The sequence below is a fragment of the Pseudorasbora parva genome, chromosome 23 (assembly GCF_024679245.1).
Source record: "Pseudorasbora parva isolate DD20220531a chromosome 23, ASM2467924v1, whole genome shotgun sequence".
NCBI lineage: Eukaryota > Metazoa > Chordata > Actinopteri > Cypriniformes > Gobionidae > Pseudorasbora > Pseudorasbora parva.
The window spans coordinates 4740328-4758705 of NC_090194.1; the positions used below are offsets into that span (position 1 = coordinate 4740328).

At 39.5% G+C, this 18378-nt stretch overlaps 1 protein-coding gene across 19 annotated transcripts in view; it reads right to left on the minus strand.

Annotated features, from left to right (window-relative positions):
• The window catches only part of dlg2 (discs, large homolog 2 (Drosophila)), a 281667-nt gene that overhangs the window by 140122 nt on the left and 123167 nt on the right, over positions 1-18378 (minus strand). For 2 of the 19 annotated variants that reach the window (XM_067432642.1, XM_067432637.1), the window contains exon 1: positions 2275-2367. The exons of the other annotated variants lie outside the window; for them this stretch is intronic. In XM_067432642.1, the coding sequence (XP_067288743.1) occupies positions 2275-2352 (78 nt within the window). In that variant the 5' untranslated portion in view covers positions 2353-2367. Of the gene's footprint in view, positions 1-2274; positions 2368-18378 lie in introns of those variants that run through there. 19 annotated transcript variants of the gene reach the window in all.

Below are 18378 nucleotides of genomic sequence, written 5' to 3' on the forward strand. Positions count from 1 at the left end.
AAAATCCAAATAAAATAAAAATAAAAACCCATTTAAGGGCCATTTTTGAATTGACATCACTTACATTGTCCCTAAAAGGTATCACTAAAGAAGTTCAGATCAACCGGAATTTCATACATCCCTGAGAATGAGCAAAAAACTACTAAAACAAAAATATTACATTCATAAGGAAATATGGGGAGAATGTACTTGATTAATTGTCATGGAAAAAATATAACAATATAAGTTTGAGCTCAGAATTTTGGGACATGTGGTCTTCATCTCACAGCCGGTGGAAAAGAATCGGGATAGGACTCATGTTCATGATGTGATTATTAACGTTACTGTAGTATGAATCAGAACAGGGCCGAGTGTTGTGGAGCTGAGCACGGCTGCTGGAGCGATTGTATGAGTATGGTGTACCGCTGCTCTGTTTATCATGTTAGATTAATTTAAGTATGTTTAAAATTATGTTACTCTGTGCGTTCGCTCAGCAGCTGCTGTCACACTTGTTCACACCGCTAAGAGCAAACGCTGGTTAACACAGATATGATGTCATTGACAGGCGACTCCCTCATACGTCCCGGGTCCTCGGGTAAAATAGCTAATTTCTTACAATTTACAAATAGTTGGAAACATTTGGGATATTTTAAGAACTCAGCTGAACAAAATGTTTAACACTGGCCTAGTGGATATTTTACTGCAAAAATCCAACATAGTGCAACTTTAATACTTTGAAATAAATCAAAAGTGACAGTAAAGACTTTTACATTGCTACAAACAAGTAGGACGGTTTAAGCAGCCCAACAGCCGCTTTTCCACCATTTGGCCAAACCGGTCTCATTGCTTAGCCATTCCATTCCGTGCCAATCCGGCCTAGCCATTGAGGATATGGTTTAATTTTCCACTGAGGGGATGATAATGTAGCTCTTTGGAATGGAATACAAATAAATCGGCCATTTTAGATGCATCAGAGTTTATTCGAGATTTAAAGAGCAACGCGTTTTGGAAGATGATCAGATATTTATTTTAATTTAATATTATTAACTCGTGTTTACTTCACTCAAATAGCGTGCTTTGCCAGCTACAGAGAAACAGGTAGCCAGGCAACAGACAACGCATTCTACCAACCGTGCTTAAAATTTCAAGGTCTCGAACGGTATTTAAACGTGCGATGCCGAACCAAGCTCAAGGGAAAATATTACTGAAACTGTTTCTTACCACTGGCCCGTTGGTGGAAAAGCGATATTGATAATAATAATAAATGTTTCTTGAGCAGCAATTCAGCATATGAGAATGAATTATCATGTGACATTGAAGACTAGAGGCTGCTAGAAATTCCCCTTTACCATCACAGGAAAAACACATTTTATATATTACCGTTATACTGTATGTTTAATCAAATAAATCCAGCCATGGTCAGCACAAGGGACTTCTTTCTAAAACATTAAAAAGCTCACATTTTGAACAGCTGTAGTGTAATTTAGTTTTTCTTTAAGCTGAAATATGACCTAGGAGGGAGCTCTGGACATACATTGGGAGATTCCCCCCAAGAAAAAATAATCCATTCCAGATCATTTGCACACCAAGCGTACAGGTCAAACCTGTTGCATTCAAATCCCACACAAGTTCAAGCACAGGCACGCCTCTGCCTTTTAAACAGTTAACAGTGATGAGGACCCTTGCTGATGACAGCAAACATGATCTTCAGCGAGGGCACTAAAGTTGGGGACTACTGAACGAAAGAGAAAAACGAGAAATGAAGTGAGCCTGTCAGAAACAGACAGGTCTAGTTTAAATTCAAGCAGGCAGGCTAGGTTAGGACAAATCGGACATGGTGCTGAACATCTCAAGACTGCAAGAGTCGGCAGAGGGAGGGAAAGAGTGAGAAAGAGAAAGGGAGACAGACTGGTAAACTTCACAGATGGTACAGCGTGGTAAACACGGCGATAACAGGAAGGCAGCAGGTTAAGAGGATTTTCTGAAGTTTAATGAGAACGATACAGATCACTATTAATGCTTTGTTAAGCAAGCTGGAGTTCCGACAATAGGATACAACGTTATTATACAGTATTACTCCCACTATAAGATGCTAGGGGATCTCAGTCTTAACCTCATTTTAGCACACATTTTTTTTTTAAATGAAAAATCAACAAACCTGACGACATCTTCCGTTTCACACTAATGACACTTCCAACCACAAATCCACAAATTCGGATAAAGAAGCTCTACAAACAAGGTCATATTCTTCTGAGTGAACTCTACGCGGAGTAAATGGAAATCTCCCACACCTACCTTCTGCATTTTTGCCTTCCTAGCATTCTGAAGCAGTCTGCGTCCCAGCTTCTTGGCGTACCAAATGGAGGCAAACATAGTGAGGCTGAGCGGAATCTCTCCGTATGAATTATGAGTAAACACTGTGGAAGAGTCACCAGCCACAGCGTCAGAGAGAGAGAGAGAGAGAGAGAGAGAGAGAGAGAGAGAGAGAGAGAGAGAGAGAGAGAGAGAGAGAGAGAGAGAGAGAGAGAGAGAGAGAGAGAGAGAGAGAGAGAGAGAGAGAGAGAGAGAGATGGAGGGAGAGAGATGCTCTTCACACTCCTCTCCCCTCAGTAATAATCTACACACACACTCACCCTGGAGCAGGTGAGAGAGAAGGAGGGAGGGCAAATAGAGACACAGACTGCTCAGAGAAGTCGCAAATCTTGCATGCACTCTTTCTTTCTCCTTAACATGTCACTGATTTTTTTCCCCCATTCCCTTGTCTGCAGGTTTATTTACATATTACCAATTGAAAGTCCGAGCAGTGCTTTTCTTCTTGACGGTATGGTGTGAAGGATCTGAATCTGTGCTAATAGAGTGTGGCGACCCCGGGCCACTACAGTCTGTGAGGGGTAGTACATGAGTCTGCCTGGCCCCGCTTCAGAGGCTCTTCTGGCTGTGTGAGAGATGAATGCGCTTCCCCAAGCTACTGGGTTAAATCATCTAACACTCCTGAGGTTCCTCTGGGACCAAAAACACAATCTGTCCACGTCATCGGTGAGGATAAACATCTAAAAATGCTTTGGATTGTATTCTAATTCACATCTGCGTGAGACCGCTACAGTCGCTGAACATAATTCAAGAATCTACCAGCAATTGTATCATGTGTAATGCCAAAAAAAAAAAAAAAAAAATTGTGTTGGAAAGAACAAAAAACATAAACAAGATATATTTAAAGGTATAGTTCAGACAAAAATGGAAATTCTCTAATCATTTGTTCACCCCGTTCTTCTGCAGAACATAAAAGAAGAAAAATGTCTCCGTGCAATGATAGTAAAAGGGACCCAGTGATGTTTGGTTCCTGACATTCTTTAAAATATTTTCCCTTGTGTTCAGCAGAAAAAAATATTACATTGTATAAATTTGGGAGAATATAAGGGTGAGTAAAAGATGACATCATATTAATATTTTCGGTCCATTTAATATATCAATTGTAACTCAAAATGGAGACTTATGCTAAAGCATCCGGTTTGTGAAATATTCCTTCTGAGAAAGAAACTCAATAATCTGTCCACTAGTGCTAGACAAGGTCTCAACAATGTCTCAAAGTGCCCAGATTTGCTCAAAGATACAAACATCTGCCATCAAAAGATCTCTATGAAAAATGCTTCATCAAGTTCTTCAAAGACCAAATATTTTGAGCTCTGCTTGCTTTACACATGCACTCTATAGCTCTATACTCTCTGAAAGATAACAATTATCTCTATTGTTTCTATTTTTAATTCTCCTACGGGATTGTAAGAGACAACAATGATACTTAAATGAAGAATAAATAAGGACCACATTAACGGCTACGTCTATATTAATGCGGATGCATTTAAAAACGGCATTTTCTTTTCAAAACGCTCTCCGTCCACACTAGCTTTTTCTAAACGTTTCTCATCCACAATGAAACGTTGGAAAACGCTAAATTCACCATATTGTGGATGTGTAAAACCTTAAAAATCTCACTGAGATGATAAAGATGGAGCAGACATCATAAAGTCTTCATGCTAATCTTCTTTTGCAAAATCTCTCAGCGTTCACTGATGTGTCCAGGTCGCTCTCACTCACCATTATATGTTTGTTCTAAAACACAACTGCTCTCATGTTTTACCGCAGGACAGCAAATGCGAGTAAATTGTCTGTCATCTTTGCAGGACTGTGATATAGAGAGTGCAAAGTAACATAGATTAGCAACAGTGCGAAAGTGAATTGCACATAACAGGCGCAATAGCGTTATAAACACTAGGGGTGTGACGAGACAGCTCTCGAGAACACAACGAGATGATTTTTGCACAGTATTTTTAAGAAATCCTCAATGGCAAAATTCAAGACTGGAAAAATAGTCTGCAGTTGTATTCTACAAAACAAGACCTTTATCAGACGCTTAGGCTCTTTTGCGTAACAAATCCTCCACCATGGTCCTGTCAGTCATCTGGCCTTACTCTCGTCACATGATCATCTCACCATACCCCTAATAAATATTTCAAAACATAGCAACCACGGAGAAATAATATTTACCCCCTAGAAATGCCAAGAAATACTAGAGAAATATCACAAAATATCACACTTTATCACGTTTACAATTAGTGCAAAATGCTGTAGCCAGATTACTGACACAAACAAAGTTATTTCATCATATTACACCGGTTTTAGCTTCTTTACATTGGTTATCTGTTTATTCAAGGGTTAATTTTAAGATTTTATTGTTGACGTATAAAGCTTTGAATGGTTTGGCACCTATATATTTACCTGAGCTTCTGAGGCCTTATAAAGCAGGGAGATGTCTGAGGTCATCTTTTAACAAGCTGCTGGATGTTCCAAGAAGTAGATATAAAACAAAAGGAGATTTTTTTACTCCGAAATTATGGAATAGTTTGCTAAATAATATTAGAACATCTGAATGTGTGTCCGTTTTTAAATGTCGTCTGAAAACAAACTTTCTAATGCTTTTTTTAGTATTCAGTGATGTCCTTGTGTAGTTTTTTTTTTTTTTTTGGACACCTTATATTTTGCTTTATTATGTATCGTGTATAGCTCTTCATTAGGCATTTCAGTGATTGTTTTTATTGTTATTATTGTGTAAAGCACTTTGTGCAATGTAGTGTTAAAAGTGCTATATAAATAAAATTGTACTTACCATTCAAAATTTAGGGGTAATTGTTTTTAAAGGAAATTAATACTTTTAATCAGCAAGGATGATACTAAAGACATTTATGATGCAACAAAATATTTCTATTTCAAATAAATGCTGTTCTTTTGAACTTTCCATTCAAGAAAGAATCCTGAAAAAAAAGCACATCACGATTTCCACAAAAATGTTTTCCAAAAAACAATTTACAACATGGATAATAATAATACAAATCTTAAGCACCAAATCAGCATATTAGAATTTGTTAAGGATCATGTGAGACTTAAGACTGTTATTTCATATTGTAACAATATTTCAAAACATTACAGTATTCACTGTATTTTTGTTTAAATATATTGAAGCCTTGGTTCACATAATAGACTTCTTTCAAAAATGACCCAAACTTCTCAATGGCAGTGTCTGTTTTAAAGGTGTCATGAACTGGCTTTTTAATTTTTTTATACTGTTGTCTGAGGTCAACTAATGATGTTCGTGTGGTTTTTAGATTAAAAAAACATCATAACTAATAAGTAATAGGCTATTTTCTACACTGGTTTTGAGGCTCTCTGCTGAACGCTGGGTTTTGATGGGCACTGGAGACTTGAAAGTAAACGCCCACGGCTAGGATTGGATAAGATTTGCATATTTAATGAGCTTCAGCTCCCTTGTCAGTTCACGGAAGGTTTTGAAATAATTATCTAACAAGGCTCTAAAAACGTATTTATCAAACAAACACAATGATTTATCTCTCATCCACCCACGACTGATTTATTTGTATTACTCGGTGGATACGCATGAATCGCACACACACAAGCAGGCGCACGCTCTTCACATATCAAGTCAAGAGAGTGAACATTAACAACGCAGATCAAGAAAGGAATGTTATTTCACCATTTAAGATTCACCGGCCTGCCGACGTGCTTACGTTTTGGTCTGGAAAACAGATAGCCCTGGGATGTTGGGCTTTGTGAGCCTCCTGGCCCATAACATATCCGATCTGTTCCGATCCCAAATCGCAATGAACTAACAAATAAAGGATTCTCCAGCTTGTGACAGCAAGCTAAGATATCTTCTGTTAGAAATGTACACATAATCGATCTGTAACAATGCAATACTATCACATATAAAAAAACATGCTTTACCCACATAAGTGCATTGCACCATTTCTGTCATATCCAATATAGAAGGCACAGCTTTGTATTTTAATTTCAATATGACTGCAAATCCAGTGTTGACCTGTGTCTCGTTTACAGACGATTATCTTGCTGTCTTCGGCATGTTTATGGCTCGCCAACGCGATCAGTTTATCTCCACAAGTCCGTTGGTGGGGCTACAGAAGCAGCGAACACATAGAGGTGGTGTTTCACCCTTCTTGTATTACCATGACCTTTTAGATATCAAAGGCTCAAGGGAAGTTGATTTCTTCATTCCTAACCCCTTTAACGAATCCTCGTTATCATAATGTATCCTATTAATTGTACCTTTTGTAATTAAACAACCTCTGCTAAATCATCGAATGAAGCCATGAAGTCATGATTCATGAAACATGTTACTTGTCAATAGTGATTAACCATCATTTGCTAATGTTTTTGTACTGCTTAGTTGTAATAAGAATGTTCTACATTTTTCAAGAGCCATCATTTTTAACACCCAGTTGACACACAGATCAATGGTCAACCCTCATACTCGTAAGACACTCATATTTCACACCGATCTGCTAAGTGGGTGTATGTGAGCGAGTATTACAGCAGGAGGAGAGATTTTATTATTGTTCCTTCCGCTTCCCATCACACCCCAGCATGCGTTTTCACACACTGCAAATGAGCTTCAACATCAGCGAACGTCTTCGCTGACAACGTCACACATTCACAGGAATGCACTCATCAGCTAAAAGTGAAAGAACATCGCCTCTGAAAACCCAGAGGTTCTTTCAACCATTCCTAGAGTGGCTCACAGTTCTGAATGCAGTGATAAGATCCTCATCAGATCATCTACCCACGATAACAGTGAATCTGACTCTAAGCCTTTTCAGGATGACTGTACATTGTGGTGGTAAAAAGTTCATTCGACTACATCAGAATGGGAACACTGAGCAGGCAGTGTGAGCTCTTTTAGCCAGTAAAGACGTCAAAATGTTAACATGAGGGTGGTGTGGGTTAAACAATGAAGGAGGGCTGTGATTCGCCCTGAGCGGGGGCGAGCGGAGGCGCTACAGAGTTACGGAATCCTTGACTCATGATGTTACTCACTGATGTTCTTCCGACAGCATGGAGCTGTACAGAAACATTGGAGTACCCCTTAAAAACTCAATACACATTCAATGAGTGGCAAAATAGCCACAGGCATTGAAAAATATGGTGAAGTTCTAATGAGATGCACAAAAGAACAGGTTAAGCAGGAATAAATAGGCTATTCTGTGCTGGACACAACTATACAAGCACATTTTCTTTTTCATGTTTTAAGATAATGAATACCAGAGAATGTGAACAAAGCCACATGTGTTATATATCCAGGATCATATATCAAATTCTAATTCACAAAGTACAGCTGTGAAATTGTGAAATTCTCTTCTCAAATCAAACGGGTTTATAGCTGAGAGCTAGGCATGATTCGACCACATATCAGTATGATTATTAAAAAATGGTAGTGGATATTAAATCTAATCAATGTGTGGGTTTCTATAGCTAAAGAATAAACAGTGCCATCTAAGCTGGAAAAATAAGTGAGAACAAATTGAATTTGAGGCAATAAATCTCTCCTGCATTGAATCAATACATGGCTCTATTTTGCTAAATTAGTACACCGTGTGCATATTACATAACTAGTGCACTTCAATTCACATTCTAACGGCAACGCATTATAATGATTGTTACATAATTCCAGCAGTTGAGTGGAGTAAGCATTTTCCTCCGACGTAAGCTGATTAGAGAATATTGTTAAGAAACTATGCATTACATTCACAAGAAATAACCACACTTTACTGTGGTGTACAACTTTTACTGTCTTAAAGCTACAGTAAGCGATTTCTGAGAAACGCTGTTGTAAGTGACTCAGACCGAGCACCACAACCTAATTGTAGCCAATCAGCAGTAGGGGGTGTGTCCACCCATGATGGGGAGGACAGAGTGAGCAAGGAGATTTAAAGAAAGATAGCTGAAAGTATCACAGGCTGTAAATATCACAGGAATATCACTGGACCTTCAGGACCCATGTTAATATTAGAAAAGCTTTCCAGCGCTGGAGGCACCCAAGGGGGAAGGCCTGAAAACGGTCCCCATGGCTGCATTGTTAATGCTCCATTTCTTGACCCCACTAAGCCCAAATATGATAATTGCAGTGCAAGTGATATCTATATATTTTCATTTATAAGAGTATATTTATGCGTGTAAAATATTACTTGTGGAACAGTACCTGTACGGTACAATTAAATATCAATCTTGCTCTAGGTACTTATTTATCAAATGACAAGTTTGGACCACTGGAAACGTAATTTTGGTTTCAACTCGTGCTGAAATATGCTTGCCTTAGCAGAGCTCCTTCATTATCAGGTCTGGCTTTGATTATCCTGCGGCGGATCTGTAATAGATGGGCTACAGTAGTGAGCTGTTCAGACTGCATGCATTGCAGTGTGGCTATTGATTTTTGCACACCAGGGAGCTCTGTGTACACAGGGAAATTTCCTTGCAATGCCCGTTCGCATCAAGGAAATGAATGGGCCGGGCATTGCATTCTCTAAATAATAGGTCTACCCCAGAGGGGATGTGCGTAAGAAACCAGCGGTACACCATTGTTGATTCTCTCAGTGAGTCAGAGGACCCAACACTCCATCATGAACATCAGGAGCAGCAGACTGAGGGCTCATTCAGTCAGACGCTGCCCATCAAAGAAGGCTTTATGGAGTAAGTAAAGTCAGGATTAAACTTATTTAATAAGTAGTACAGGGCTGTCTCGAGTACAAGCGTGAATGCGGAAGACTGCTGAAAGGGCCGTTCGGACCAGAATAGGGAGCACGGATAGATATATATTTCAGGATTCCTTGCCCGTCAATTGCACCTAATCCTGAAAATATATTCTAAATACTTATCACACCCCTCAACAATCACAATCCGGCTGTAAACACATTAAGATTCAAAGCATGCATCCAGAAAACAGTTTTTCCCTATCTGAAAGGGTAAAATCATTTCTCGCTCAGATATGTCACTCATGGCTGAAATGCTAAAATCAATCACATTTCATCTGAAGGTGATAGTCGCCGAGATGGCAATGTGGCTGTACGCCAAACAGAGCCCTAGAGGAAATGATGAGACCGAGAGAGGCGGGCGGGCGGGCGGGCGGGCGGGCGGGCGGGCGGGCGGGCGGGCGGGCGGGCGGGCGGAAGGAAGGAAGGAAGGAAGGAAGGAAGGAAGGAAGGAAGGAAGGAAGGAAGGAAGGAAGGAAGGAAGGAAGGAAGGAAGGAAGGAAGGAAGGAAGGAAGGAAGGAAGGAAGGAAGGAAGGAAGGAAGGAAGGAAGGAAGGAAGGAAGGAAGGAAGGAAGGAAGGAAGGAAGGAAGGAAGGAAGGAAGGAAGGAAGATTAGTGGGCATTAACATGAGGTAATCCCACAGTTATTGCTGTCGGCAGATGGATCAGGCTGTTTGTACTCAACAGGTCATAACAGAGAGATTAAAATATGTGTGTGCTGCAGATGAGTTTTTCAGTAGGACACACACATTCAGTTCAGCATTAGTCTGGCAGTTAGAATCACACAGCCATACGATCCCATTGATCCCAGTTAAATGACTGAGCCACATCATGACCTTGACTCTATAGTCATGCAGCGTGGAACACATGCAGAGTTACGTCATGTCAAGGATGAAATATGGCAATGTAACCACGGCCTGTGTAGCTGACATAACCCCTTCTGAAATAATGAATAAACACACAAAATATATGTCACAATCAAATGGACAATATACACTCCTGATCTTACTGAGAACAATGCATTGGTGCACGGTATTTTCCAAAAAATCTAAGAAAAGAAAGAAAAAAACCCCCATAAAATTAAGCTTTTTTTTTTTTTTTTTTTTTTTAAATCGAGACTACACCCATTTTCACAGCACAGTCAACACTTTGAGTACAGTCATAGGCGGGATATGTGTTGGTATGCATGAGGAACATACAGTGAGGTGAGCAGACTCCTGGCCCGTGTGAAGGGCAGAGGCTCTGACAGGGGACCACATCAAAATGATCTGTAGCCCGGGCTCCAGCAGGTCCCTTTACCCCCCACAGTCCTGCCTCTAGCACCTTCTCAATTTGCATCTAACACTTTGACCGCACTAGGAGCCAACTGCAAAGAAATTGGACATTATAATAACAATATATTTTAAAGGGATACTTCCCCGCTTTTTCATATTTAAACCATGTTATTCCCTTAACTAAGACGAGTTGATACATCCCTCTCTTGCCTGAGTGTGTGCACTTAATTGCTCTGACGCGCGGTGACGATCTGATAGCATTTAGCTTAGCCCACTAAGCCTAGTTCATTCACTATGGTAGCAAACAAGAGATCAAGTTAGAAGCGACCAAACACCTCCACATATGTATCAACTCGTTTTAGTTAAGGGAATACCATAGTTTAATATGAAAAGGCGGTGAAGCTTCCCTTTAATATATTGATAGGTGCTGGTCATATAATTAGAATATTATCAAAAAGTTGATTTATTTCACTAATTCCATTCAAAAAGGGAAAATTTTATATTATATTCCTTCATTACACTGACTGATATATTTCAAATGTTTATTTCTTATAATTTTGATGATTATAACTGACAACTAAGGAAAATTCCAAATTCAGCATCTCAGAAAATTTGAATATTGTGAAAAGTTTCAATATTGAAGACACGTGGTGCCTAACTCTAAGTGGCTAATTAACTAAAAAAAAAAAAAACTGCAAAGGCCTTTAAATGGTCTCTCAGTCTAGCTCTGTAGGCTACACAATCATGGGGAATGCTGCTGACTTGACAGTTGTCCAAAAGATGACCATTGACACCTTGCACAAGGAGGGCAAGACACAAAAGGTCATTGCAAAAGAGGCTGGCTGTTCCCAGAGCTGTGTCCAAGCACATAAATAGAGAGGCGAAGGGAAGGAAAATATGTGGTAGAAAAAAAGTTTACAAGCAATAAGGATAACCGCACCCTGGAGAGGATTGTGAAACAAAACCCATTCAAAAATGTGGGGGAGATTCACAAAGTGGACTGCAGCTGGAGTCAGAACTTCAAGAACCACTACGCACAGACGTATGCAAGACAGAAGCGTCTCGCCTGGGCTAAAGACAAAAAGGACTGGACTGCTGCTGAGTAGTCCAAAGGTCTCTGATGAAAGTAAATTTTGCATTTCCTTTGGGAATCAGGGTCCCAGAGTCTGGAGGAAGAGAGGAGAGGCACACAATCCACTTTGCTTGAGGTCCAGTGTAAAGTTTTCACAGTCAGTGATGGTTTGGGGTGCCATATCATCTGCTGGTGTTGGTCAACTGTGTTTTCTGAGGTCCAAGGTCAGCGCAGCCGTATATCAGGACGTTTTAGAGCACTTCATGCTTCCAGCTGCTGACCAACTTTATGGACATGCAGATTTCATTTTCCAACAGGATTTGGCACCTGCACACCGTGCAAAAGCAAACAGTACCTGGTTTAAGGACCATGGTATCTCTGTTCATAACTGGCCAACTCATCTGACCTTAACCCCACAGAAAATCGATGGAGTATTGTGAAGAGGAAGATGCGATACCCAGACCGAACAATGCAGAAGAGCTGAAGGCCACTATCAGAATAACACCTGAGCAGTGCCACAGACTGATCGACTCCATGCCACGCCGCATTGCTGCAGTAATTCAGGCCAAAGGAGCCCTAACTAAGTATTGAGTGCTGAACATGCTCATAGTTTTCATTTAGCCAAAAATTCTTTATATTGGTCTTAAGTAATATTCTAACTTTCTGATATACTGTTTGGGATTTTCCTTAAATGTCAGTTATAATAATCAAAATTAAAAGAAATAAACATTTGAATTATATCAGTCAGTGTGTAATGAATAAATATAATATAAAAGCACTTTTTGAAAGGAATTTGTCAAATAAATCAACTTTTTGACCATATGCACCTGTATATACTGCCATTCAAAAGTTTGGGGTCTGTTCTAAAATTAATGAGGTTCTTTTTTTTAAATTAATACTTTTTTAAACAAAAGTAACAGTAAAGGCTTTTACAATTCTGTTAAACGGCATTGTTACTGTTAACTAAAACTATAACTAAAATTACTAATGCAGATTTAACTTAAACAAGGCTGAAATAAGTTAAAATAAATAAATATTAGAAGAAAAACTTTATGTTGCCTAAAGAAAATTAGCTTAATTATGCTATGCTAATTATGCTAAATGTAACCTTAGCCACTAAATGAAATATAAGTGCTAAAATCGCTAAATTTATTTAAAAATAAAATAGTTAAAAATATATATAAAAATAAAATATTTAAAGCTAAAAAAAAAAAATTATGATATCTTATGACTGGCTTGCTGAAATATAATTTAAAACAATCTTAAAATAGAAAACAGTTTTTTTTTTTTACATTGTAATAATTTACATTTCATACTGTTAATCAAAAAATGCAACCTTGGTGAGCATAAGAGACTTCTTTCAAAAAACAAAAAAACAAAATCTATCCAGAGTTTTTCAATGGTAGTGTACTGAATATTTTTATATTAAAAACTGAAAAAGATGGAGATAACTGAAACTGAAATCGAGAAATCTGTATTTAGTCTCTCTCTCTTTACAACATCATATTTCACGTAATAATACATCATATCAAATGATTAGTGATCTGCACTTTAAAATGTCAATGACAAAGTAGGTCAAAGTCAAACATTTTGTAAAATTAATGCCCTAAAGGGTTTGACGCATTGTTAAATGTTGGTGAAATGTGTGCGAGGACTGTAATTCTGCCTCCCTCTGCAAGTATTAACAGGAAACAGATGGAAAGTGTGATGCTAAGAGCCTCAAATGAGACGCTTCTCTTTAAATTGCCTTTGATCCATCTGAAATGGAAGAGCAGAAGGTGTACTTTTATTCAGAGCATGCTGAAATATCAACATCAAATTAGACACAATTTTGCGGATGGCAGATCCATCAAGGTTTTGTAAAGAAGCAAGGGATGAGGGCTCGGAATCTGCCCCTTCCAGGAAATCTCCACCGCCTGCCATATGCATTTACCCTCTAATAGCAAATCAATTTCTCTGGAGCCCTTATTGTGTAATGGATTCTGCCTGAAACGCAAACTCCTTTGCACTTCCTTCCAGTTTTTCGCTGTCTTCTCCTTCCGTCTGCTCCTCTCCTTTGGTTTCCAGCCTGTGGTGGGTAATTTGGGGTGTTAATTGCAGTGTGTTATTGTGGCCTGTCAGGTTTTAGAGGAAGCACTGGGAGGCTACTTTAAGATGCCAACATGCATACGCACACGGAGCTCTCCATGGTGCTGCAATGCTATCTTGTACTTTACACAAACGATATGTCTCAAAGGGACCCGGTAGCACTCTTTCTCTCTCTCTCTCAGCCAGTGACTGAGCTGCTTTAAAGTGCACTAAAACTGAGTTATATCACCAATGCACCAGCTCTTCCCCGGCAATCACCAGAACCACAGGGAAGACTCATGTGCTCTATATAAACTACCAATGACTCACCGTTAAAAGCAGCTACTGTGGATGGGAAATAGTTTTAAGTGCATTGTACAATACATTTCTGGCTATAACAAAGATGTGAGGTGTGCACTGATCGAGGTAAACTTAAGTTTCCAGGTGCACTCTGGGAGATTAAAGGCGGATGGGACTTTAGACACTCAGACACAAATCGGGAAATATAACAGCAGAGCGGTGCACAGGAGCAGGGGAATGAGGCAGATAAGAGCTCTCGAGTCAGATAAATACAGAAGGTTGAGGACGAGAAGAGATTTGGACCTTAGCAGACCCACAGTCCACTTATTTTTTCACCAGAACAGTGTAATGTGATATGGGGGAAGAAAAAAAGAGCAAGCGAATATAGATGCTGTCACAAATTTACAGTTCTAAATATGGTTTCATCCACACAATTTAGTTTAAAAAATAGAATAAGTGCATGTTATACACAGATCAGGCATAACATTATGACAGGTGAAGTGAATAACACTGATTATCTCCATCACAGCACCTGTTAGTGGGTGGGATATATTAGGCAGCAAGTGAACATCGTAAGGATTTGAGTGAGTTTGACAAGGGCCAAATTGTGATGGCTAGACGACTGGGTCAGAGCATCTCCAAAACTGCAGCTCTTGTGGGCTGTTCCCGGTCTGCAGTGGTCAGTATCTATCAAAAGTGATCTAAGGAAGGAACAGTGGAGAACCGGCCACAGGGTCATGGGCGGCCAAGGCTCATTGATGAACGTGGGGAGCGAAGGCTGGCCCGTGTGATCCGATCAAACAGACGAGCTACTGGAGCTAAAATTGCTCAAGAAAGTAATGCTGGTCCTTACAGAAAGGTGTCAGAATACACAGTGCATCACAGTTTGTTGCGTATGGGGCTGCAAAGCTACAGACCAGTCAGGGTGCAAATGCTGACCCCTGTCCACAGCTAAAAGTGGCAAAAGTGGGCACGTGAGCATTAGAACATCAGATCACGGAGCAATGGAAGAAGGTGGCCAGGAATCACGTTTTCTTACATCACGTGGATGGCCGGGTGTGTGTGCGCCACTTACCTGTGATGCTTTGGGTAATGTTCTGCTGGGAAACCTTCTGCCACCCATGTGGATGTTACTTTGACACGTACCACCTACCTCAGCATTGTTGCAGACCATGTTCACCCTTTCATGGAAATGGTATTCCCTGGTGGCTGTGGATCTTTCAGCAGGATAATGCTCCTGCCACAAAGCAAGAATGATCCACGAATGGGTTGAGGAGCACAACAACGACTTTGAGGTGTTCACTTGGCCTCCAAATTCCCCACATTTCAATTGAATCAAGCATCTGTGGGATGTGCTGAACAGACAAGTCCGATCCATGGAGACCCCAACTCACAACTACAGGATCAGGGTCAGGGCTGTTTAGGGTCAGGCAGCAAAAGGGGTCCAATACAATATAAGTAAGCTAGTCATAATGTTATGCCTGACCGCCGGAGTGTGTGTGTTTGTATATTATATATATATATATATTGTTCACACATTTATATTAGCTTCTTTTCCCCAAGACAACTTCTCTTCAAAGGGAGTTTACTTTCTGTCAGCAGCTTGGTGCACAAACTGTCACAGGCATGGTTTGGGTTATGAATATTCATAAACAATTTGTTATTATTCATAAATTCATACATTATTTTATTATTTAAATTATTTAAAAAATATTTGCTGAAAGGTGAACGTTAGTAGGTAGCCTCAGTCACAGTGGGATCACATCTCATCATTTACATGTTCTTTTAGCCCATAGTGAAAGAAACTGCTTGACTGTAAAACATGACTAGGTCCTTTTTTCAGCCACACTGTGTTCAGGAATAAACAGACCTCTTTAAAATATCTGGGATAATTTGGTAATAAATACTCTAAAAAAGCAAGCGACAGTCAATCATCTTTTTTAGACCGTCTCCAAAACCCTGTCAGTAAAACACCCTTCACATTCTCACTGTCGTTTAGCACTTGCAGTGCAGCATAACCTTGTTAAAGCTACTTACACTCATTAGAAATACAGGGTGAAGGTCACACAGACACACAAACGCACACACACACACACAATAACAAGGTCAGACTCTAGCGTGGGTCTGATTATTAAAAACATTTCAGTCGGCACATCTGTTACCAGGCAACTGCCAGGATCTGACTGCATTCATGGGTTTAAAAAAAGACGACAAACTTTAAGATAGGAGGACACAATAGCATGTGTCCTGTCTATAAAACATCAATGCTGGGATTTGCTACAATCAATATAGTGACAGTCGAGTTCAAAATATTGACTTTTCATCAGTGATTTCAACAGTCTGTGAGGACTGATCAGGGCCTTTAGATGTGTTCACTTTTATAATCCCCAGTCTCCTTAATCTGCAATTATGGAGACGGTTTAGTATTCAGATCACCATGTTTGCTTTGGTTAAGAATGACCTTCCTCAGCATTTGTGTGAGGAGAGAGAGAGAGAGAGAGAGCTAAATGCTATTGTTGAGCTAAATGAACAATAAAGATGCTTTTGCTCAGACAAAACACTACACCTCCTCATTGGTTAAATTGTAACTTTTTGAAAGAGCTATTATAAGAGAAGTGGCCATAAGTAACAAGATGGAATTGCAATGCTCAATACGGTGAAAATACTGAAGATAAGGAAGTTCTGCTTTTAAAATGTGTGTGTGTGTGTGTGTGTGGGGGGGGGGGGGGGGGGGGGGGGTCAGTTTCAACCAGTCTAATGTTAATCTTGAGTGCCTCAAGTGCCAGTGCATCCTTTATATCTCCAAAAAGTCTTTAGTTTTATTAAACAGATAAACTGTTTAACTGACTCTTTTTGAAAACAGCTGAAGTGGGCAGAGTTAAAGACAGACAGACAGACAGACAGACAGACAGACAGACAGACAGGCACGCACGCACGCACGCACGCACGCACGCACGCACTCCCTGGATAACTTTCAATTCACCATACATTCATGATTTCGTGTTGATTGCCAACAAAACACAGACACTTTATGCAGTTTTACTCACCGCCTGCGCTTTCCACTCATGACTGGCAACAAACACACACACTTACAGAACTCCGTTGCTGCCCCAGAGAAACAAACTGCATCCACTGTTTCCTTAACTATGGCTTATTTGGGAAGCTGAACAAGGTTATCTTTCCCTCACAACCAGAAACACACTCCTTTAGTGAGATTGAGAAGTGCCCATACAAGGAAGTCCACCCATTTTTACGTAATACAATGACCATACTCAAAAAAACAAAACAAAAACAAAACAAAAACTTGTTCGAAACAAAACGCTATGACATTTACTGTATGTTCCACAAAAGGTTTGAAAAAACATGAGGGTAAGAAAATTACTATCCCCTTAAAAGAAGTGTTTTCTTCTGTAGGTGATCTCTGTATTATGACCAGAACAATGTAAAGAAAAAATTGTAAGATTGTACTGTAAAAATCTATGTAAATGATCTTACCATAGAGAGTGAAAACCTGTAAATGTTTCAGTATCACATTGTATGTAACTGTATTGTAAATTACTGTAAAAGTAAATTACTGTAACTCTACTGTTAAAGGTAAACCATAGAGTGTTATAGTAACATTTTACCACATAAGGAAATATATCATTAAAAAAACCATAATACCTGAAACATTGTCACCATATTTTTATAGCGACCTTCTGGCAAGACCAGCTGCATCCCCCCCCCCCCCCCCCCCCCCCCCCACACACACAAATAAATTAAGAAATATATTTTTCTACAGTACGAGACAGCTTCTCATGTGCAACTTAATAGGTCTCTAATTCCCACACTGGCAAAACAAAACCAATGAAAATAACTATTTTCTGTCTACACTACATTTAATAAAATGACTGACTCTCCTGTAACTCTCCAAACACATTCTTCAATCTATCATCTCCGAGAGTGTGTGAAGGTGTGCACGCCATTGAAAACAGTCAATGTCCTGACTCCTAAAACCCCTTCAAAACAAAACAGTTTATGAAAAGACTAATGAGTTCATCTCAAAACATAAGACCCCGGAGCCAGTTTCATTAAGCTCATGCTTCAGGACAGACATAAGCACTTTAGTAAAAGTGATGTGACAAAAATGAGAAGACCTGAAAACAATTAGTATGCTAATGGAGCAAATTCATATTCCTTGACTTCACGTTACATGCGCTGGGAAAAGAATGCCTGTCAGTGCACTTGTTGAGACACAACCGTGGCAAAATAGTGCCACTCATGTATGGTATCGTTATGTAGATGCTGGTGATCTGAGCGGATGTGTTGCCATGCAGTGGCTCGGGTGTTCTGGGTAGTTCTTTAGGAGTCTTAGCTCAACGTCTGATGCATATGGCACACAAATTCAGGAGACTTCAAGAGTTTCACAATCGTCATATGATTGGATGAATCCTACAGGATTTACAGGAGATGTGTGTCGCATTCTTTAACGGTCCGTCTTTTAACAGTATTGTTCTATAAATCCACATGATGACTTGCATTTGATACTTTATTTGAACCAAATATTATTGCCTCATTATTATTATATATGTATTT